The sequence below is a fragment of the Dama dama genome, chromosome 12, assembly GCF_033118175.1.
Source record: "Dama dama isolate Ldn47 chromosome 12, ASM3311817v1, whole genome shotgun sequence".
NCBI lineage: Eukaryota > Metazoa > Chordata > Mammalia > Artiodactyla > Cervidae > Dama > Dama dama.
Window position 1 is genome coordinate 63360688 of NC_083692.1, and position 24093 is coordinate 63384780.

The window sequence follows — 24093 nt, forward strand, 5'->3', positions numbered from 1 at the left end:
AGGGGCCCCTTAACTACAATTTCCACAGGAAAGGAAGCATTAGCAGCACAATCACCCTTTAATTTGATCATTGTTAAGGCTCTGTCACCTCCCCAGGCTACAAGAGGGATCCCTTTCTTCTTTCTGGTTCATCACACTGTATTCCAGCAAGTGCTTGAGCAAATACCAGGGAGTGTAAGGCCTTTTTGCAGGGATCTTTCTTCCCAGCCCCGCCCCATGCACTTCTGGGTTCAATATGCAACTTAATTTGATAACTAAAATTTACTTTGTGCAACTCATTTCAGTGCATTAAGTACATTATCTCACTTAACCCTCATCATAGTCCCTTGAGGTAGGTAATAATATTTATCCCTCTTCCATAAAGAGGGATAGGGCAAGACTGTTGTGTTGTGTGCACTGAGTCCTGTCCGATTCTTTGGACTCTGTAGAGGCTTCACAGACTCCATAGAGCCTGTACCCCTTTAGGCTCCTCTGTCCATGGGATTTTCCAGGCAAGAATACTGGAGTAGGTTGCCATTTCCTTCTCGAAGGGCAAGGCTGTGCATGTGCACAAACACAGGTACACATTCAATTAGCACACATATACACATGCACATTCTCTTACTTGACTACTAACTAGGTCAAATGATCACAGGTCCCTTAAGACCTTCTTTACAACTCTATCCATGGCCCTCCCTTGAATCTTCATGCCTTGCATGCTTTCACTTGAGGTTTTGCCACAGACTATTCTCTGCATAGTTTCTAAATCCCTACAGTTTTTCTGCCCTAAGGCTAGAGCAATAAACAATACACAAATTTCAGAATTGTGCTGCCATTATAACCTCCAGAGAGGAAGCAGGTATTTGACAAGTGGTTGCTGCTATTCCACATACAAAGTTCATGAATTTCACTTATAAAATCACCAACTTTTCCTTATAATCTAAATTTTGCAATTTAAACATGCAAACATTTTTCTTCAGTCCTTTGTCATTTTTGGTTAAGAAACCACTGAAGATAAGCATCAACAAAAAATGGGAGTAAACCAAGTAAAAGAAAGTTGTGGCATGCAAGAAACAGTGGATCCAACAAAAAATGACAAAGGGAAGCACCAAAATTTTGGTTATGCACCAGAGTAGAGGACAACCAGTGTAGATTATGACAAAAGGAAATAGGACTAGGAAGTGGAGATCTGCAGGGAGAAAGGAAAAGAAATTGATAGATTTGATGCATGTGTAACTAAAAAGTTATCAATATAAAAGAAAAATTAATGATAGATAATACAGAGGACAAAGCAAAAAATGCAATTTCATGCATGTGGAAAGCACATTATATGCAAAAGGAAACAATTATGATAAACTTCATGTCTCCGTAGTGAAAAATACCAATATATGTGATGACCAAATATTTGATAAGTTGCTAGTCAGAATTAAAATGTACTACAATTACAATATATACACTGGATTTTGAAATCTTAACATGAGAAAATGTATAAATATCTCACTAATCATTTTATATTGATTACATGTTGAAATGATGTGTGTGTGTGTGTGTGTGTATGTGCTTAGTCACTAAGTCTTGTTCAACTCTTTGCAACCCCGTGGACTATAGCCCGCCAGGCTCCTTTGTCCATGGGATTCTCCAGGCAGGAATACTGGAGTGGGTAGCCATTCCCTTCTCCAGGGGATCTTCCCAACCCAGGGATTGAATCTGGGTGTCCTGCAGTGCAGGCAGATCCTTTACCAACTGAGCCAAATATCTCATTAGTTATTTTATATTGATTACATGTTGAAGTGATAATATTCTGCTTATATTAGTTTAAATAGGTTATCCTATTACAATTAACTTATCAGGTTTCTTTTCATTTCCTCAATGTGACTGCCAGAAATTTTTAAATTTTATACATTACTCACGTTATATTTCTATTGGATGGTGCTGTTAGATGAGTGTCAGCAGCATGAATTTGTCTTCTTTTCCTGTCACAGGTGAGACATAACTTTGACTGTGAAGACTATTCATAAGAAACCAGATTTCATCAGAGGTGGAAAATTAGAATAACCATTGTGTTCAAAGAGATCAACAGTCTGAACTGCTACTCAATTCTATTAATACAATGAAAACAGCTCTAACACTATTTCTGAGGGCAGCCATCACTGATTATTTCATGGTCAATCATCTTGAACATTTTGTGCCTCAGGAAGGCATGTCTCAGCATACGTTCATTAACCCGATGGTAATATTTAAATAGTTAAAGCTGGCTATGACCAAAGCCCAATGAGACTGTCAACATGAGGATTCAGAAGATGTCTGGGTAAAAGGCTATTCAAGGGCCACCACTGAATATTAAATTAAAATATTTAGCCTTCTCATATTTTTTTTCATATTTTTATCTGTCAAACTAAAGTCTGTAGACTAACTGGAATCTATACCAAAAAGTAGCAAACTTTTAAAATTCTGGTTAATATAATAAGTCTTCATTGGCTTCCATTTTTAAAATAGTAGATAACCCCCACTACCCCTTGTGCAATTCTATTTTCATTTTTTCTTGGAAAGTTTTCACATTTTGTTCTTGTGCAAAAAACCAATTTAAATTCCAACTCATAATTTTTAGGATATAAGCAAATTCTCATGATCTTCAGTGTTTGGCAAAAGAGGAGAAAAGGCCATATAAACAATGATTTCTTGGTTATTTTTTCAATCTTTAAGCAAGGCCCATAAAATCTAACCAATAAATTTAATACAGCAGAAAGAATCCCTTCAGGTAGAGCAGGTAATATTTGACCTTTGGTGTGTCTCTCAATTACTGGCTGCTGCCAGTAATAATTATTATCACTTATTATCAATAATTATAATTATTAGTTATAATTAGCAATAATATTTTAGGTCTTTGAATTGATGCCAACTTCCTCCACCTCAAAGCCTTTCCTTGAGGACTCTTCCTCCCACTCAGTCCAACCTTCATCCATAATTATTTCAGCTTTTTTTTTTAATGTCATTTACTCAGGAGAAAGTTTTCCTTGGTGCCCTTATTTTCTCTGAGCCACTCAAAATAAGACTGACTTCCTTATTATATCTCTCATAAGTTTGTCATAACTGCGCATTAAACAACTAGTGAAACTAGTTATTTAGTCAGTCTCTGCAAATGGATTAGAAATTCCATGAGCATAAATATCACTCTTACCTTGGTAAGCTCCCAACTGTGTCTAGCGGTCAGCACAGCACTTAGCTTACAGTCAGTGTTCTACACAGAGTCCATTATCACCTCTGCGCCTGCATCTAAATAAGAAATTCTCACAGGAAGTATAAAAAATAGAAAATATTCTTTTTGACATTTTTACCACATCACCATTATCATTTTAAAAAAGATTGCTAATTAAACTCAGTTAAAGGTAATCATATTATCACTGGTTAGGGCTGAGCAGTGCAGGAATTTTTATTTAATATTATCAGTTTGTAAATAAAATGCATACATAATTGCATGTAATTACAAGTATAGCCATATTGGCTAACTTTGCATCAGAACTTGAATTAAAAGTTTCAGTGACACATTTTACTCTTATGGCATTTTGATCATCTCCAAGTAAATAAACCCAGTATTCTGGTAGCCAGATCCAGCTTATTTCCCTCAGTTACCACCACTAATGGCAAACTAGCTTGAAGTTCAAGGAATGAATCAAACATTTAAGTATTAAATAACTTTTCTAATTATTTTCAAACTGAAAAAATTTCGAGCTTTCAGAATACAATCAACCAAGAGGGAAGAAAATGCTGCATGAAAAGACAAAGCTAATTCAATCATAATGTACAAGTGGAAAAGAAAACAAGTATTTCTCACCTTGAAAAAATGATGGTGATAACTAAAATCAATCTATTTCATTATTTAACACATTCCATTATAAGTTCAGTGTGTGTTACATTTACTTCTAAATAGAATAATTGATTTCTCATGAATTTGAAATATGCTCACTCATTAAGAAAAAAACAGATAATTAACTAGTTTATTGAGCCTGTCGAAAACTTGGCACATTAATATATTTTCCCTTAAAATTCCCTCACTTAATATCTCTCTGTGGTAAAACCTCAGAAGTATAAAATTTTTCATTTAAAATGGCAGCCCATTTAACTTTATTCTTTAAAATATTCAAGCTGTGTTAATTATATATATATATATTTGTAGTTACTTAATATCCAATTATTAAGTATCATCTGATTATCCTTCTCATGAGCCTCTTTTCTGGCCACGTTCACTCTATTTTCCACTCTCGAACTATGAGTTTCTTAAACATGCCATACTCCCTCTTACTTTGAGCCTTTGCCCTCTACTAGAAAGTTCTTCTCCTCTCCGCCTTGTTATTTCCTACTCCTTCTTCAGTCTGAGTTTGTCTCAAGTGTCACTTTGTTTAGGAAGCCATTAGTGCTCTACAACAAATGAAGCTCTTCATTATCCCAGGTTTTGTGCATTTGGGAGCTGCAAGCCTTCTCCTACAAAGTAGACAGGACAGTAAATGTTTAAATAATTATTAATGGTTGTTTTGAAGAAGGAATTCATAGGGCCTAGACTCCATCGTAGGCCTGTTCATGCTGACCATGCTCAGCCACCTCTCCAATGGACTCTGAACTCTGTGTTTAGTGCCTATGGAAACGACAACAGAAGGATAAGACCCCCTCCGGACAGAGGAACTTTGAAGATCTTATCCAGGTTACTATCGCCTAAGAGAACACATACACTAATCACCCCTTTCTCCAGGCAGGCCATAAATTTTCTGTACCTATCGGAGTGTAACCTCAGGCTTATCAATTATCAGCTAATTGTTTAACTGTCTGAGCACATGGCACATGAGTGATGGGGTTATTGGGATTGTTATTTACCATTCCTTTGTAAATCTCAAGGAATTTGGGGTGGTGGGTTCAGACACGTACACACGGGGTATAAAAGATTTCCACAAATGCTAGTCAGGTCCATGGCTAAGAGAAGACTCTGCCTCGGGCCCGCCGGTGTAACAAACTGCACTCCACTATCTGCATTGTCCTTCTGAGTGAGTTTGTCTCCTGGAACGCGTGGCTGCAACAGTTTAGCATCTATCTCTAAAGAATCACTCGTGTAAATTTACTGATAAAGAATCCCTAAGTTAAGATGCCATCCCTTTTTCTGAAGTCACTTACTCACCCTTAACTTTATGGAGAGGAGGTGCAAGCAACAAAGCCTGTATCAGAATTGAGAATTTCTAGGTGAAATGTTTAACATATACGTATAATAACCTACATAATGAAACCTAGCATTTCAAACTCTTTAGCTCTTTCAGTGCACAGCTAATATAAGACCCTCAAGCAGGTCACCCCCCCAAATTCCCTCAGACCACTGCTGCCCTCACCAGGCCTCTGTCTCATCCCTTCTTACTCTCCACCTTACAGCAGACAAAAAGAACGTGCTATCGGTCACCTAATTACCTTCTCAGGAAGGGGATATTCCATCCTGCTTCACAGAGAATTTCCTTCTTTCTCTCCCAAACCTTATTATTTATATGCAAAGAGTATGATTCTGCTCACTTGAAACAGACAACACTCCAACTCATCCTGAGAACAGTCACAGATGGTGATCAAGATCTCATCATGGGACAAATAACAATACCACCCCCCAAATGAAACAGGTCTATTTGCCCAGAGTTACTTTGTCACTGGGTGGGAACCGTATAGTGAAAGCAATTCTGAACAGAAATTAGGCCTTAAACACTGGTTCTGATGCCATTAGCTAAGAAACCTCAAATAAACCATTAACCTCCCTTTGCCTCTTCTCTTCTGAAAAGTGCTAATAAAAGGGATGGGCTAAATGATGATTTAGGCTTTTTCCAGGTTCACAGTTCTACTTTAATTCTTAAAACTAAATACAAACAACTTGGTTCCATAGTCCCTACACATTTAGCAAGTTCTTAAGTAGGCTTGTTGTATCTGCATTATTACATTTAGCTTGTTTTTGGTGGCTTCATTTAACAGTGTAGCTTGTCAGGAGCACTTGCATTTACATTGTAATGGTCCTTTGGAGCAATTATTATATCAATAGAACTATCATGATTTCAATGCCGCCATAACATCTTACAGACTTAACTAGCTCTAAAGATAAAAGTTTTGTGAGACACACTCAAGCTATTGCACAAAGCAGCAGTTTTTCCAAATATTAAACAGTTGAAGCTTTTAAAAACATTTTGGTTTTATAAGACTAAGGAACATTGACAAACACCAGATTCTCGTGTCAGTGTAGGAAGAGAATATCTACTTAAATGTGTCTACAGAAAAAACATAACACATATATCATAGTCTACTTGGCTGCTCTACAACTTCAAGATCATTTAGCCTATTCATGCTTCTGTGGGCCAGAATTATGAAGATCTAAAGCAAAATATATATATGAAGTCATCATATTCAATGAAATTAATATTAAGTGACTAAAACAATAAATTGATGTTTTAGATTTGTGAATATATTTTCTGAGACTTTGGATATCCTAAAATTCGAGTTCAAATACTCTTTCATAAGTTTTATGTAACAGAAAAAAAGAGGTGTGTGTTCTATCTCTGTGATGTGGTCTTTCTTGTATCAAGTCAGAGAAGTGAGTGAGGGGAGAAACAAGGATCTGCAAAGGCAATGTTACTAAAGAAGAGATTATGGAGATATGGAAGGGATAAATAAAGACTTGAAAAGTTTTATGGCATTTGCAGCAAAGGAGCTCAGAGATTTAGTAAAGAGTCACTTGCCTAGAAATGGGGAAGAGTGAAAAATTTATCTGGGCTTTATTAATGCAATCTCACGTTGGCATGCTTTAAAAAACTAAGTGACTATTTTAAGTTGCTTTTCAGACTATTTACCCATTGGCCTGGTTTTATTTTTGATGGCTAATATCTCAAGGGTAGGCCTTAAATCTGCTTAGATTTATTAGTTTTATACTTATATTTTACAAAGGAATAAAAACTAGCTACTAAAAGTCTACGAATTCCACAAAGCAGTAAGTTTTTGGAGGGATGGTATTGTTCATTGTGAGGTAATCTCACCTTACATGCCCCGTTTTTAGCCAGAGTAGATGTTCAATAAATATTTATAGAATAGAAGATGGATGAATGAGTGGTTTCCAGATTAATACATACTAGAAAAGGCAATTATATAGATAATTTAAGCAAAACTCAAAAAAATTTTTCTCTATTATTTCAAAGTTTAGATGAAATTTTCCCTAGGTATAAATTATTGCAGATAATTTCCTCAATTCTTTACTTTACTTGTTATGATTTAAGTCAATGTTTTCATTAAATAATTTATGAGCAAAACTTTTCTTAGATAACAGAATTCATTCTCAAAAAATGAGTTCGTTTATCAGCTGGGTCTAAATTCTTCCACTTCTTTGATAGGTTACAAACAGAAAGAATAGGTTAAGCCAAATTAAGCAGTAGGTCTTTGAGAGAATATGAATCAAACAGAACAATTTTGTTTATATCTGATGGTGGTTTGCCCTTGAACCACAGTTAACTTTCTGCCAAAGGCAGGGGATGTTTTGCATCTTTATCATAATTTCAGGAATTGCTTCATAACTTGAAGTTAGTATTAAGCAATCACTTAAAGGAAAGATATTCACCATGGCAACTATCTAACAAAGCATAAGTTTGAAAGGTATTAAATAAAAACACATAATTTATCCTACCTTCCACCACTTTACCCACATAATCAATACACACACACAGGCAAAATGCAAAGTAAGCAAACTTTACCTGTGATATCCACCCTTGGTCAACCTTACCTTCACCTGTTCTCTTCTTCTACTTCCCCAGAGATTTAGTGCCCTTATTATCTGACTACTTCTCCCCCTTAGATGGCAACTTGAGCGAAAAATATACCAGTATTGATACATTCATCCCAGCTAAGGCCAGTAGCTAAGAGTAGTTTAATACACTTCAATTATCAGAGGTCGTTTGTGCTTTAACTCAGAATACTTATTCACCATGAAGATGATATGTTGGTAGCTGAGGTGCATTTTGATACCTTTAGGTCACTTTATTCCTCATTTACTTATGTCCAGGATATTATATTGTTTATATATATATATATATATATATATCCTATCTCTCTGCTATCAACACAATATGACAAGAAGTTATTAGTTCATTTAAAATATATAAAATATCTCAAGTAATCATATACCTACTACAATGAGGGTAAGAACAATAAAATAAGTGGTTTATTTTCTATTTTATGCTAAATAATTGAAAGCTTACTAATCTCCAGCATGAATACAAATTTTACTACATCAGGATTGTTCTAACAAAAAACTGAAAATGATTTCTAATCCCACTGATTAATTATACGTTAATATATGCCAAAATATTTGGAAACAATCTCATCATTTTACTGTTTATAAATGACTTCCATAAACCTTTATTGATATCATTAATTTTTTTGTTTATTCTAATTTTCACAGATAGTCAAAAAAACAAACTTTGGCCTGGTTTCTGTCTGAATATTCCAAATTTTTTATGCTCAAAATAATCTTGTTAGCAATTAATGTACATTTTTTACAGAGCAAAGATTATATCAAAAATACTTATACTTTGAAACTAAAATAAAATGTCCTTTTTCCTTTTAGGTTTTACTGAAATGGCCTAACTTTACTACCATCTTAACAAGAGTCTAAATATCAAATTTTTTAATGCAATCAAACTGAACTACAGCTGCCCCAACTGTCCACTCTAAAAAGAAGTCCAAATGATAATGCAATTTCTAAGGGAACTGCACAGAGTCCAGACAGGGAGGTCAGGCCTTAAATAACCTTGCTAAAGTTTCTTTTATTTTCTCCTTGGCTCTCATAGTTGTCAGATTGAGGGGAGGAAAAATAGTTCTATGTTTACTGAATGATTACCAACTTATAAGAACTGCCTGATAATTACATGGCTTGACATGTCTTTTCATTTTTTTATTTTGTAATATTACTTCTTATTCTTTTTTTTCCTGAAAAGGCAATACTTTGAGCTGGGATTGGGAATTAGAGTTTTCTTGCCAGACAAGTAACAGAGATACCAGGTTGATTAGGTGTTGACCTAGATGCCTATTTTTGAAACATTATTTCAGTAGACTTCTGAAAGAGTGGGTGATGACAGATAGTCAAATCAAATCTTCTAGTCAAATTCCCTTCATAGAGAAGGGATAGAAGAGTCCTCTATTTGCCAGCCCCACCCCACCCCACCCCCACTATCTTACATTCAGGCCTATTGATCTATCCTGTAGCCATGAAGTAAAATTTTATTCAACTTGCAAATAAATTTTCCACTTTGAAAAATAGAAAGTAAACAATACAGTGAGAAGGGTAGCTTTTGGATCTCTGGCCAGATCCAGGCTTATCATAATGTCTTAAGATTATAACTCATTGGGCCAACATCTGTACTAGGTGTACTAGGTGCCGGTAAGCACACCTAAAAATTCAATCTTAACATCTTTCCATCATTTGAACTGGACTTTGCTATGCTGTGCTTAGTTGCTCAGTCATGTCTGACTCTTTGCAACTCCATGGACTGTAGCCTGCCAGGCTCCTCTGTCCATGGGATTCTCCAGCAAGAATACCAGAGTGGGTTTCCATGCCCTCCTCCAGGTGATCTTCCCAATCCAGGGATCGAACCCAGGTATCCCGAATTGCAGGTGGATTCTTAACATCTGAGTCACCAGAGAATCCCTGAACTGGACTAGTAACGTCAATCAACTATATATACCTCTGTGTGCTTAATAGTTTAGTCGCATCTGACCCTTTGCAACCTTTTTGACTGTAGCCCACGAGGATCCTCTGTCCATGGGGTTTTCATGCAAGAATACTGAAATAAGTTGCCATTCCCTTTTCCAGGGAATCTTCCTGACCTGGGGAACGAACCCATGTCTCCTATGTCTCCTGCATTGCAGGCAGATTCTTTACCCTCTGAGCCATCGGGAAACACCCAAAATATATATATAGTGAGCCCTAATGCTGTTTCTGAAGGCCCTGTGAAAATTCAGTTCAATAGCAAAATTCAGAATTAATAGAATCATGTTGATGTATTAAATAAAACTCAAAATGCCAGATGAACTGCATAACTCCTCTTGCTAGTAACTTTTGCTACTCTAGTGAACATCCATAACAGGAAGATAGATGAACCAGTAATGGCCCAGAAACCTAGGAAAAATAGGAGCAAAGAAATTTAACCTAAAGGAAGCAATCTCAAAAGCAAAACATTTATTTGAAGCAATACATTAAAGAAATTATTTTCACTGAAATAAGTTACTAGAAATTAGCTACAATTTCAAGATAAAGTCCTCATTTTTAAAAAAATTAGGTGATTAGAATATTACAGTGGAGATAATCTTCAGTTTCTAGATTCTATGATCATGAATTCCTCGGTGTCAGGTATCCCATATGAGAGGATGATGAGAGATTTAAAATAAAACAGTTTCTTTTTAATTTCTAAAATTATATATGTCCCAATAATAAAGCATTTTTTAACTCATCACAACTATCAAGTTCCCAAAATCAGTCACATTTCTATTGGTCTGATAGTCATTTCCATGATTAGCCTGATGCATGACTCAGTACTATAAACATATCACTCAACTTTTATTTCACTTCCACTATAAAAATATAAAGACTCAATATATACATATGCTTTCTCTTGGAAGATGAGTAAAACATGAAAAATCTACATTTAAAAACAGGATATGCTTCAGTGTGCATTTCTGAAGAAATAATGTCCTAGGCAAGTTTTTTATTTAAAATTAGCAAAGTACATGGGGATGAAAAGAAGGCATTTCTCCTTCTTATACCTTTCATTAAGTAATTCTTCAGCTGATGAGATATATATATGTATATATATGCTGTTCTGTGCATAGTCACTCAGTCATGTCCGACTCTTTGCAACCCCATGGACTGTAGCCCACCAGGCTCCTCTGTCCATGGGGGTTCTTCAAGTAAGAATACTGGAGGGGGTTGCCATACCCTTCTCCAGGGCATCTTACCAACCCAGGGATCGAACCCGCATCTCTTAAGACTCCTGCATTGGCAGGCATAAAATCCCCTTTATTTATATTAATCCTTCAGAAAAGTGTTTTAAATTCTTCTAAGAATTTTATAAAGTGAGCAAAATACCCTTTTCAACCTCCTCAAAAAAAAATACTTCTTAATATAATTATGTTCATGCACTTTGAAGTCACAATAGCAATGTTTGTAGATTCAAAGTCATTCTCTTTTAAAAATGAAATGGAGGCTATCTTCAATTCCAGTTGCAAATTGCTGAGGAATTTAACTTTGTTTCATTAATATTCCCTCTTAAAAGAATTTCTAATTCACAGCAGAGGACTAAGCTAAGGTCAGCAATTACGATGGCAGAGTAGCAGAAACTATTAATGACAGGCAATATTGCAGCTACCTTAATGCCCAGTGACAGCAGTTCATGTCAGGCTGTTAAACAGATTAAAGCACATAGTTTGCAGCAAGAAGCTTTCTAAAATCATCTACTTGAGCATTCTATTTCAGCGTAAAGCGCTCACAATGAAGATATGCACAGCCCTGACAAATGGAGAGAACTTTTCCTGGCCAATAAATGAACAGATAAATAAAACCCTCAACTGAATTGCTATTAAGTTCACTTTGAGAATATCTTTTTGAAGTGAAGAGGATATGTGGGTAGAAAATCAAGACAAGACAATTAGGGGACTAAGAAGAGTTAGATAGAATCACGGCATCTGTGTCCACAGAAACAGTCTTTACACCTTTCCAGGAATAATCAAATGCATTATCAACTAAATACTATTCACTATGATTAGTACTGGAGGATCTGTTTAATACAAAAGGCTGCCACGTTTCCCAGTATGCAAAAGGTGAAGCAGATTCATATCATTTCTTTGCACCTCAGTTTCCTCATCTGTCAGGGCAAACACTTCTTACCCTCCCCAAAGTAAAAGCTAAAGCATAAACAAACATCTGATATAACAGCATGCCACTTTTCCCAAGGACCCTTAATCATTTATACAAACCATGAATTCAGAAGTATTTCCAAAAGGCCCCAAGTATAAGAAGCAACAAAAACAAATGAGAGCAATTAAAAATGAAACAACTGAAGTGATCTTATATTTATCAGTTTCACTAACCAGGAAGAAAATAATGATTTTCCCCTGGCAGGTGGTAATGATTTTATTTATTTAAAACCAAGTCTACCAGCAGAGCCACAAAAGACAGAAAAAGAAGGTGCAGAGAGAGAGAATAAGGAGAGGAAAGAGAAAAAAAATGAGAGGAAGAAAAGTTTGGAAAAATGAGGTGGGTGAACCTAGAGCCTTTTATACAGTGAAGTCAAAAAGAGAAAAACAAATATATATTGATGCACATATATGAAATCTAGAAGGATGGTACTGATGAATCTATGTGCAGAGCAGCAATGGAGACACAGACATGGTGAACAGACTTATGGACAAGGGTGGGGGAGAAGGGGAAGAGGGTGAGATAAGTAGAGAGAGTAGCATGGATGCATATACACTAATATGTAAATAGGTAGTCAATGGGAATTTGGTGTATGACTCAGGGAACTCAAACGGGGGCTCTGGGGCAGGGAATGGGCAGGAGGTGGGAGGGAGATTCAAGAGGGAAGGGACATATGTACACCTATAGTTAATTCATGTTGATGTGTGACAGAAATCAAACCAATATTGTAAACCAACTATCAATCAATTAAAAATAAATATTTTTAAAAAACAATGGAAGAAAAGAAAATAGGATGTGCAATAAAATCACAAGCTGAATGAAAGTAAAGCATAAAACTAATGAAGTCAAAGTCCAAATTATCATCCAGCCTTAGACTATGGCCCCAGGTTTGTCACCCAACACACAGGCATGTATCCTAGATCACAGTGGCATGACTCAGAAAGACGTGAATAGTCTAGTACACTGATTTTCAAATTGTTTGACCATGAACCAGAGTTTTCTGGTTGATTTTTAATGCCAGAATAAAACAAGAGCTTTACAAAACAACTTTAAACCTGACCAAGTGTGATAGTCTCTAACATCAACTATCAGGTTGAACTGTGAAATTGCCTTTCATTTGGTGAAAAACAGTAAAATACTTAGAATTCTATTTAATTCCAATAAGCTAATATTTAAACTACATGCTTTTCCCTTTTAAAATGTTGTTCAAGATCCATTAAACTGTTTTCAAAAGTTACTAACGGGTCATGACTCGTGGTTTGAGTCTAAGAAACACCAGACAATTACTAGCACAAAATACTCTCAAATGGAGCAATTTGAATTCAGTGTCAGCTTAAAGGACTAGGATAAGCAATATAATAAGAATGTTAAAAGGAATGGGGTGATACTGTATATAGAGGCAGAAAATTCATATGGTGTATAGTCATAATATACCAAGTTTGATTCTAACTGCTAAGTCAAAACCAAGAAAACAGTGAAAGATCTTGAGCGTCTAGCATCTAGCAAGTACTCAGAAATTTTTTGTTGAGCAAAGAGGGTCACAAAGGGCATGATTGGTATTCTTTTCCCTTCCCCATGTGGCTTCTAAACTAAACCTAGGCTTCTAAAACTAAAAAACCCCTAACTCTCATCCACTTCAGATGCAGCACGTTAGTGTGTTAACACACACTATTTGGTCAAACAGGTACAGCACAGTCCCAGGACTCGGGAATTAAAAAATACATTCTTATCAGACAAAATATTTTCAAAAGCTTAGTGCTTATTAGTTCCCAGGAGCCAACCAGGGTAACCAATAAAATAATAAAAATAAAAGTAATTAATAAGCCAATAATGGAGGTAGAATTGAATACTAAGGAATATTGAAGAAAAATATAGATTGTACAGGTACTACCCCAGACCAAAGGGGATTATGCCACATACTTTCTCCCTGTCAACCATCTACTTTCCTTATCCTTTTTCCTATTCAGTTTCGATTTCATTCCCTATTATCTTACTAGGGCTTCCCAGGTGCCTCAGCGGTAAAGAATCTACCTGCCAAATAGGAGACACAGGTTCAATCCCTGGGTCAGGAAGATCCCCTGGAGAAATAAACAGCAACCCACTTTAGTATTCTTGCCTGAGAAATCCCATGGACAGAGGAGCCTGGCAGGCTACAGTCCATAGGGTCACAAAAGAGTCAGATACAACTTAGCAACTAAACAATTATCTTACTAATACCTCCACCTCACTCCTTGGCCAATTTACTTCCTGAAGAAACTCCAGTTATTCCTGTTAGAAAACGCCGCGGGAGAAAAAAAAAAGCCGCCTCTAATGACCGGTAGTAAAGGCCTTTTATTGAGCCCCGCTCTCGGGCAGAACTCCCGGGGGTGGGTGAGTGAGGAGACAAAGGGAGTCTGCAAGGTATGAGGGGTGGGGAGGGGTTTTATAGTCCGGGCCGGGCGTCCAGGCCAGGTCTTTTCATATAAGGAAGAAAGCGAGGGCTACAGCGGTGGTCAGTGTCCAAGGGCTCTGTGTTGGTACCTGATTGGACAAGGCTGCAGGGGGCCAGCCCCTGGAAGTTTAGCCAGCCTCCGGAATTTGCCTTGCAGCACGTTCCCGGGGCATGCCCCGACCTTTCATCCCGGCCTTTTAGTTATAGGACAAGGGGCGCCGGTTCTTTCTGGCTTCTTCCTGCTGAACGGGGGCGGCGAGGGGTAGGGTGTGGCTGGGATGACAGGGAGCGTCTGCCGTTAATTTTGTCACAGAGTGTCCGTTGGAAGCCCTTGGTACTGCTGTCGCAATACCATCAGCTGAACCGTGTTGAGCCGCTGTTTGACGAAGGCCAAGAGCTTATTTAAGAGACAGGGCCCAAAAGTTAAGAGCAACAAGTGGTCCCATTAAGGTGGAGATCAGGGTGGTCAGCCAGGGGGAGTTTTGGAACCATGATTCGAACCAACCTTGCTGGGCTTCCCGTTCTCTCTTTCTGCGCTCTAGTCCTTCTCTTACTTTGGCCATGGACTCTCTTACTACCCCTGTATGGTCTGCGTAAAAGCAACACTCTTCTTTGAGGGCTGCACAGAGCCCCCCTTGTTGTAAAAAAATCAGGTCTAGGCCTCGTCTATTCTGTAACACCACTTCTGACAAAGAGGTTAGGGATTTTTCCAAGGCCATCATAGACTTTTCTATTCATGCAATGTCTTCATCAACGGCGACTCTCAGGGTGATTAGACCCTGATGTTGTGTAGTCAGGGAAGCAATGCCCGTACCGGTTCCGGCCGCCCCCAGGGCGAACAGTGTTGCTAGAGTAATAGCTGTAACGTGCTCCCTCTTATGTCTAGGAGCTGGGGTATCTTGGTCCCAAAAGTTGTAGAGGACCTCTTCTGGGTGGTATGTAATTTTGGGTACTACTGCTACCATGACACAGAATTCTCTGCTCTGGTCGAAGACAGCCAAATGGAGACAGGGCGTCAGCCCAGTCCTTGAGCATACCCACCACCCCCCGATTTCGGGAATGATATAGGTCTTATCGGTGAAGTTGGTGTCATTGTCAGTCTGGGCGCACAGGGTTTGTTTATCTGTAGGAACCGTGCCTAAGCAGGTCCCCGAACCCCATACTTGTTTCATGGTAAGGCCCACCTTGCGGTCTCCCCAAGAGCACTGTGGTGGGTTAGAGAGAGTGGATAAGTTGTAGGTGGCATTTAAACCCACGGCCTCGTAGTAAGGTGGGTGTGAGGTGTAGCAAAGCCAGCAGGATTGAGTTGCATTAGGATTGGAGTGGTTAAGGGCCCCGTAGGTTTCTTTGATCAAGGCCCACAGGGGTTCTTGGGTTTCTGGTGGGTCTGTCTGGGTTAGCTGAAGAGAGGGGGTAGGGGTAGGCGAGGTCACAACATTTGCGGCATTTGTCCCTTGCGGTGAGGGGCGGGGGGGTGTAATAATCTGGTTGGGCCCCATAACATGGGTCTGGGCGGGTTGTAGGACTTGCTGAACATACAATGTTGCACTATTGCTTCCCATACCATAGGTATCATATATCACTATGCCCCAGTACAGTCTGGAAATCCATCTATTTTCAGTCCGTCCCTGCTGTGTGAATGATAGTCGGATCTGGTCGCTGCATTGCCCTGGGTTGGAGGGTCGTCCCTGCCAATCTGATTTTGGAAGAGGACCCGTGAAGGACATATTGATCAGGTCTGGCCTGGTCACCGACCACTTCCGATACCCATCACTGGAAGTGACACAGCCCCAGGATTTACAGTAGCGGCTCAGCATTCCCCCACAGGTTTTTATGTTTTGTCGCTGATGTCCCGGGCAGGCATAAAACCCGAGAGACCTGACCCTACACTTGGAGTATCCTGATTGTTCGATTAACTTTGTAAGGTTAAAATATAAGTCCGGCCACCACTTATCTTTCGGTTGGGTGGCTGTGGTCCGGTTTAGCTCTTCGTAGGTCTCTCCATTTTTTAAGATCCATGTGACTTGAAAAGGCTGGTGGGGGTTTTGGTAGGTGTGCCCCCCTTTTTCCAGGACCCCCAATACCCCCAGAGTAACCCAGAGTAGAGAGTCCCACATTGTTTTGAGGTTGGGGTGAAGGGGGTGTGGCGGACAACCAGCCCCGTGGGTCTCGTAGGGTTGGAGCTGGTAACCAGGTCAGGGTGTCCCAAGGGAATAGCACCTCAGGAGTAGGAAGCAGATGGCTAGGTATGTGAGAGCCAGGGACAGTCAAAGAGTGGAGGACCAATCGCGGGGGGCTGCGGCCACTAATCCAATGGCAAAAAGTATGGCCAGAGCTGTGATTGTTAGCAGCCACAGCGGGTGATGCCAGGTCAGCATCGGATATCGGGATGTGGTCCCCCAATTATTTTGGGATTGACGACAGAGGGGTTCGGGTGATGGTCAGTTTGGTCGGCCCCGTGAGGGTGGAGCGGTAGGAGTGATTGGGAGGAGGGGCCTGGGCCGGGGCTACCCCTGTCTCTGGGAGACCCGGGGGAGCTCGTTTGAGCCAGGTCAGGTGATACCAGCCGTGTCCCAGCAGTTTGGCTGCCGTGGGAGTGGTGAGGATTACATTATGGGGCCCCGTCCAGCGAGGCTGTAGCAGGCGGGGACTCAAGGTTTTTAGCAGTACCTGATCTCCCGGAGCCAGAGGCTGAGTTGGCCCCTCGTTGTCTGTCGGTTGTGGCAGGACCCGGTCTGTGTGTTCTCTCAGCAAGGATCGTAGGAGGGAGAAGAGGGGGAGGTACCCCGCGAGTGGGGGAGCCTCTCCCTCTGGGAGGTGAGTCAGGAGATAGGGCCTGCCGTAAAGCAGTTCAAAAGGGGTCAAACCTGTTTTGGAGTGTGGTGTGGTGCGAATGCGAGTGAGCGCCAGAGGAAGGAGGTCGACCCAAGACAGCCGCAGTTCTGAGGCAAGCTTGGTCAGGTGCGTCTTGATGATGCCGTTCACCCGTTCTACTTTGCCTGACGATTGGGGCCAATAGGGGATGTGGAGATGCCAGTCGATGCCCAGAGCCGTAGCCACCTGCTGGGAGATCTGTGAGATAAATGCAGGCCCATTGTCAGACTGGAGGGAGTTTGGCAACCCAAATCTGGGAATGAGATGGGTCGTCAAGACTTCTGCCACCGCCGCTGCCATCTCTCAGGCGGTGGGGAAGGCCTCGACCCATCCTGAAAAGGTATCCACCAAGACCAGCAGATAGCGGTAGGTTCGATGTCTGGGCATGTGGGTGAAGTCTATCTGCCAATCTTGTCTGGGCATATGTCCCCTTAGCTGGTGAGTCTCCTGTGGGGGTCGGAGTCCTCCTTGAGGAGAGGTGTAAGCACATGTTAGGCAGGAGCAGTGGCCCGCATATATGGTCTGTCTGAGATGCAGGGGAGAAAAGACAGGGCTGAGAAAGGAAAAGAGAGCCCTTGGCCCGATGTGGAGGGTATTGTGGATTTGGGATATTATGGCCTTAGCCTGGCGCTCAGGAAGCACCGGTTTATTGTGGAGTAGTATCCATCCCGACGGGTGCCTCTGAGCCCCTTCCTGTGCCAGCAAGGCTCTGGCTTCTTCGCTGGAATAATCTGGGTTGAGGGTGGATCTCAAAGTCAGCAAGGGCTCGGGGGCTTGTTGTAAGGTGATTTGTCGAGCCACTTGATCTGCCATATTATTACCCAGAGCGACACTGTCATGAGTATTTTGGTGTCCCTTGCAGTGTATGATAGCGACCTCTTTGGGCAGAGGTAAGGCATCTAACAGTCGAATGATGTGGGGGGCATTACAGATGGGGGATCCTTTAGTGGTCAGGAAGCCCCGCTCTTTTCAGATTGCCGCGTGAGAATGGGCAATCAAGAAGGCATATTTGGAGTCTGTGTAAATATTGGCCCTTTTTCCTTTTGCTAGGTGTAAGGCTCTAGTTAGGGCTGTTAATTCAGCCTTTTGAGAGGTCGTCCCGGGTGGCAAGGGCTGAGCCTCCAGGACTTCTCGGGTGGTTACCACAGCATAAGCCGCCCTTCGGTTTCCATCAGGATCTCGCTTTGAGCTCCCATCGACGAACAAAGTTAGCTCTGGATCTGGTAGAGGTTCAGAAAACAGGTTGTGAGGTGGTTGCATAAGGGACTCAAGGACCTCTGAGCATAAGTGGGCTGGGGGTTCTGAGGAGAGGGGGAGGGAGGGCAACGAAGAAAGCGGGTTTAATTGTGGAGAGCGACTCACAGAAACTTGCGGATTGTCCAAAAATACCAGGTGAAACTGCTGGAGCCTGGATTCGCTGAGGTCAGAGAGAAATCTAGAGGCTAAAAGATCGCCAAGGCGATGAGGTGAGAAGATGGTCAGGGGCTGACCATGAATCAGCTTTTTAGCATCAGCGTACAATGTTGCCGCTGCCGCTAGTGCCCGCAGGCAGGGGAACCATCCCCTGGTTGTGGGGTCAAGTTGTTTGGATATGTAAGCAACAGGCAGCAGTTTGGGGCCAATCGGTTGCACCAGGGCTCCAAAGGCTATCCCTCCCTTTTCATCAGTGTATAGATGGTGTGGATAGTTGGGATTTGGGAGAAAGAGAGGGGGTGCAGCCAATAGGGTTGAGCGTAAAGCGTGGAAGGCCTTAGTCACTTCAGTGGGGGAAGACAGTGGTCCTGTGGGAGTCTCTTTAGCAGCGGCATATAGGGGTTTGGCCAGGGTGGCGTAGTTTGGGACCCAGTGTCGGAAGAACCCCATCAGTCCTAGGAAGGACAATATCTGGTCTCCGTTGGCCAGAGGACAGATGGACCTGAGGAGGCTACACTGATCTGCCGTCAGGGCCTTAGTGGTAGGGGTGATTTGGAGGCCTAGATAGACAACAGAAGTCTGAGTCAGTTGGGTCTTGGATTGTGAGGCTCTGTAACCCTGGGAGCAGAGGAAATTAAGAAGAGTTGCAGAATGTTGTCGGGAGGTTTTTTCTGAGGGGCTGCAAAGGAGCAGGTCGTCTACATATTGGAGGAGGGTGCTAGGGCGGAGCGAGCATCTGGCCAGGTCTTGGGACAGAGCCTGTCTGAAGTAATGGGTACTGTCTCTGAACCCCTGAGGGAGTACAGTCCATGTGAGTTGGGTGGTCAGCTGAGTGTCGGGGTCAGTCCAGGTAAAAGCAAAGAGGAATTGGCAGTCGGGGTGGAGTGGGATGGTAAAAAAGGCATCTTTGAGGTCAATGACGGTAAAATGAGAGGTTTTGGGAGGTATGGAAGAAAGGAGAGTGTAGGGGTTAGGGACAAGTGGATGGGCAGGGACCACCGCCGCGTTGATCAGACGGAGATCCTGCACTAGCCGGTAGTCTCCTGAAGCCTTTCGAACAGGAAGGATGGGCGTGTTACAGGGGGAAGTCGTGGGGATCAAAAGACCCTGTCCTCTGAGACGGTCGATGATGGGCTTTAGTCCGCTGAGGTTATGAGTAGACAAAGGAAACTGGGGCCTGGCTGGGAAGCAGGTGGGGTCTCTTAGCCGGATGAGGACTGGAGGGTGGTGCCGAGCCACCACCGGGACTCGGGTGTCCCAGACCTCAGGATTAACAGAAGAGGTTGGAGGGTCAACAAGTAACATTAGGAAGGCCCCTGACGTGGGAGCCGATCCTGGAGTCAGGTGAAGGGTGGCCTTCAGCTTAGCGAGTATATCTCTTCCCAAGAGAGAAGTAGGGCAGGAGGGGATGACCAAAAAGGAGTGGGTAAATAGGCAGGAATCTAATTGGCAGGACAGTGGTTGCGTTTGGAGTGGACACGAGGGTTGGCCATCAATGCCCATAACCGAAACCTGGGAAGGACGTAAAGTGCCCCTGAAAGAGGAAAGGACCGAATAGGTAGCCCCCGTATCAACTAGAAAGTTGATGGACTTACCCGCTACCTGGAGCGTTACCCTAGGCTCGGCTTGGGTTATTGGGGTCCCCGAGTCTGGGCGGCATCAGTCATCATTGAAGCTCAGCAGTTCCGAGGCCAGAGGAGGGCAGGAGGTCTCCCTGGGGCGCTCTGGTCTCCGGCCCCTAGAGGTCGGAGCCCGAGAGGCCCGGGGACAGTCACTAGCCCAGTGTCCTCGTTGTTTGCACAACGGGCACGGCTTGGAAGGAGGCCACGGATTGGGGCACATCTTGGCCCAGTGTCCTTCTTGGCCGCACTTGAAGCAGGCCCCCGGAGGGGGGTTCTGGGGCCCTGAGCCCACCGCCGGCCGGAGGGTTGCTACCAAGGCCTGGGTTTGCTGGTTTAGGAGGCTTGCCTGAAATTCGGCCTTTTGTTTGAGCCTTGCCTTTCGGCTGGCCTCAGCAGTTTCTTCACGGGCGTTATAAACTTTAAAGGCCATTTTTACCAGGTCTCGAATAGAGGTCTGAGGGCCGTCCTCAGCCTTGGCCAGTTTTTTTCGGATGTCAGGTGCAGATTGGGAGATAAACGATTGGCCAAGGTAGCTGCCCCCATGGGGGACTCAGGGGACAGTCTGGTGTATTGAACAAGGGCCTCAGTCAGCCGATTAAGAAACATGGCTGGGTTTTCGTCGGGCCCCTGAGTCACCTCATCTAGTTTGAGGAGGTTTACAACCTTATGAGAGGACGTTTCCATCCCATCGAGGAGACACTCTATCATATAGCGTACCCGCAGCTGGCCACCACCCCCTTCCTGGTAGTTCCAATCAGGGTCGGTGTCAGGAACTGCCTGAGCTCCCGGGGGACGCTCGGGGGAGGGGTTGGCACAGTGCCGCTGGTCGGCCTGAGCCCTGGCTGCCGTCCAAATGGCCTGCCTCTCTTCGGGGGTGGTGGTAGATCCCAGGATGACATATATGTCCTGCCATGTTAAGGCATAGGCGCGGGTCAGACCAGTAAACTGCTTAATGTACTGAGTGGGGTTGGAGGAAAAGGATCCCAGCTTGGCCTCAATCTGTGCTAAGGCCTGGAGAGAGAAGGGGACGTGGACCTGGGCTAGACCCTCAGCTCCGGCTACTTGTCGCAGGGGGAGTAGCGGGGCTGGGGGAGGGGGCGGGGAGGCACCTGGAGGGTTGCTATGGGAGCGAGTGTGGGAGCTAACCGGAGACGAGAAGGGGGTGACGGGGGGGAAGAGGAGGATACAAGATAGGGTTAATGGCCAGAGAATCTGGGGCCGGCGGTGAAGCCTCAGGGGCGGGAACAGGAGCAAAAGAGGCCGGAGTAGGGTTAGAGGGGGAGAGGTTAGGAGGGGCCGGAGTGGAAGGGGAGGGAGTAGGAACCGGAGAGGAAGGGGAGGGGGCCGTGGGAGAGGCGTAGGGAGGGAGGGCCACCAGATCTTCTGGGGGAACAGAGAAAGCAGAGGACTCAGAAGCGGGAGGGGTTGGCTTAGCTCGGGAGGGTGGGGTCGGGGGGGGCCATGGTGAGTAGGATCTGGCTAGGAGCACACGTAGTGCACAGGGTGGGGCGAGAGCGCAAAGCCCAAAAGGCCTGAACATAGGGGACCTCAGACCATTTTCCCGTTCTCCGGCAGTAATTATCTAAATCACGGAGGACGTCAAAGTCTAGTGTCCCTGTGGCTGGCCATTGTGAGCCATTATCTAGGGAATACTGAGGCCAGGCCTGTGAACACAGAAAAGTGAGCTGCTGGGGGTGGATATCTCTCTTTAGCCCTAGAGTCCGCAGGTTAGCTAGCAGGCACTCTAAGGGGGTGGAGTATTGGGGATCGGGTTTGGAGGCTGTTGATCCCATGGCGACCACGGGGCGTGGAGGCAACCCCCGCTGTCCGAACGTCTTCGGACGAGTCGAGGGGAGCCGGAGGTCCGTGGAGTCGCAGGGAACGTCTTCCTCACGACCACAGGGACCCGGAAAGGCCGAAGACGGAGGCCGAAGCCGGAGGTCTACTCAGCCGCTGGGGACGTCTCCCCACCAGCTGGTGACCGGGAGGGCCGAAGCCAGAGGCCGAAGCCGGAGGCCGAAGCTGGAGGTCTACTCAGCCGCTGGGGATGTCTCACCACCAGCTGGTGACTGGGAGGGCCCAGTAAGTGCGCACTGGTTACGGAGCCCTAGGAGGTGATCGCCAGGGAGGGCAGGCCCCAAAGCCGAAAGGACTTACCCCATATCCTGCCGTCCGGGGGGTTGGTCAGCCGCCTGGGTCCGGGGCTACCGCGGCGGTGGAGCTCGAGGGGGGCCTCAGCGGCGAGTGCCGGGGGCCCCTCAACCCGAGCCCCACTTTGGGCGCCAGATGTTAGAAAACGCCGCGGGAGAAAAAAAAAAAGCCGCCTCTAATGACCGGTAGTAAAGGCCTTTTATTGAGCCCCGCTCTCAGGCAGAACTCCCGGGGGTGGGTGAGTGAGGAGACAAAGGGAGTCTGCAAGGTATGAGGGGTGGGGAGGGGTTTTATAGTCCGGGCTGGGCGTCCAGGCCAGGTCTTTTCATATAAGGAAGAAAGCGCGGGCTACAGTGGTGGTCAGTGTCCGAGGGCTCTGTGTTGGTACCTGATTGGACAAGGCTGCAGGGGGCCAGCCCCTGGAAGTTTAGCCAGCCTCCGGAATTTGCCTTGCAGCACTTTCCCGGGGCATGCCCCGACCTTTCAATTCCAACTATTAATATATACCTGCACGTTTAGATGCAGCCAGCTGAAATCTGCTGGGGGTAAAGATTACATAGTCATGCACATTCAGGTCAGTTCAGTTCATTTCAGTCACTCAGTTGTCTCCGACTCTTTGCGACTGCATGAATTGCAGCACGCCAGGCCTCCCTGTCCATCACCAACTCCTGGAGTTTACATAAACTCATGTCCATCGAGTTGGTGATGCCATCCAGCCATCTCACCCTCTGTCGTCCCCTTCTCATCCTGCCCCAAATCCCTCCCAGCATCAGGGTCTTTTCCAATGAGTCAACTCTTCATATGAGGTGGTCAAAGTATTGGAGTTTCAGCTTTAGCATCAGTCCTTCCAATGAACACCCAGGACTGATCTCCTGTAGGATGGACTGGTTGGATCTCCTTGCAGCCCAAGGGACTCTCAAGAGTCTTCTCCAACACCACAATTCAAAAGCATCAATTTTTTGGTGCTCAGATTTCTTCACAGTCCAACTCTCACATCCATACATGGCCACTGGAAAAACCACAGCCTTGACTAAATGGACCTTTGTTGGCAAAGTAATGTCTCTGCTTTTTAATATGCCATCTAGGTTGGGCATGACTTTCCTTCCAAGGAGTAAGCGTCTTTTAATTTCATGGCTGCAATCACCATCTACAATGATTTTGGAGCCCCCAAAAAATAAAGTCTGACACTGCTTCCACTGTTCCCCATCTATTTCCCATGAAGTGATAGGACCAGATGCCATGATCTTAGTTTTCTGAATATTGAGCTTTAAGCCAACTTTTCCACTCTCCTCTTTCACTTTCAAGAGACTTTTTAGTTCCTCTTCACTTTCTGCCATAAGGGTGGTGTTAAACTTTTTCACAGCAGGAGAATCCTCAGCCTTTTTGATAGTCATAAAAATGTGCCACTTGATCTCCTGCTGTGAAAAAGTTTAACTGACCAATGTCCCCAGCTACTGGGCTCTGAATCCATCCCATGTTTAAGCCTAGGCCACACGTCTTAAGAACTGCTTCTAGCAATGAGTGAGCATACCAGTGGTGCCAATGCAGGGACACAGCCCATTCTTGTGAGATGTGGCATAGTTTTGGCAAGCAACTTTGGCTTGAGAATTCTGCATCAGCCTTGCCAAAACTCTCTAGGAACTGTGCTACATTCTAAG

At 43.7% G+C, this 24093-nt stretch overlaps 1 protein-coding gene across 1 annotated transcript; it reads right to left on the reverse strand.

The window, feature by feature from the left end:
* Positions 1–15109: 15109 nt before the first annotated feature.
* Positions 15110–16492, reverse strand: LOC133066840 (MLV-related proviral Env polyprotein-like). The gene has a single exon (XM_061158240.1). The coding sequence runs from the start codon at positions 16490–16492 to the stop codon at positions 15110–15112; it is 1383 nt and encodes a 460-aa protein (XP_061014223.1).
* Positions 16493–24093: the final 7601 nt, after the last annotated feature.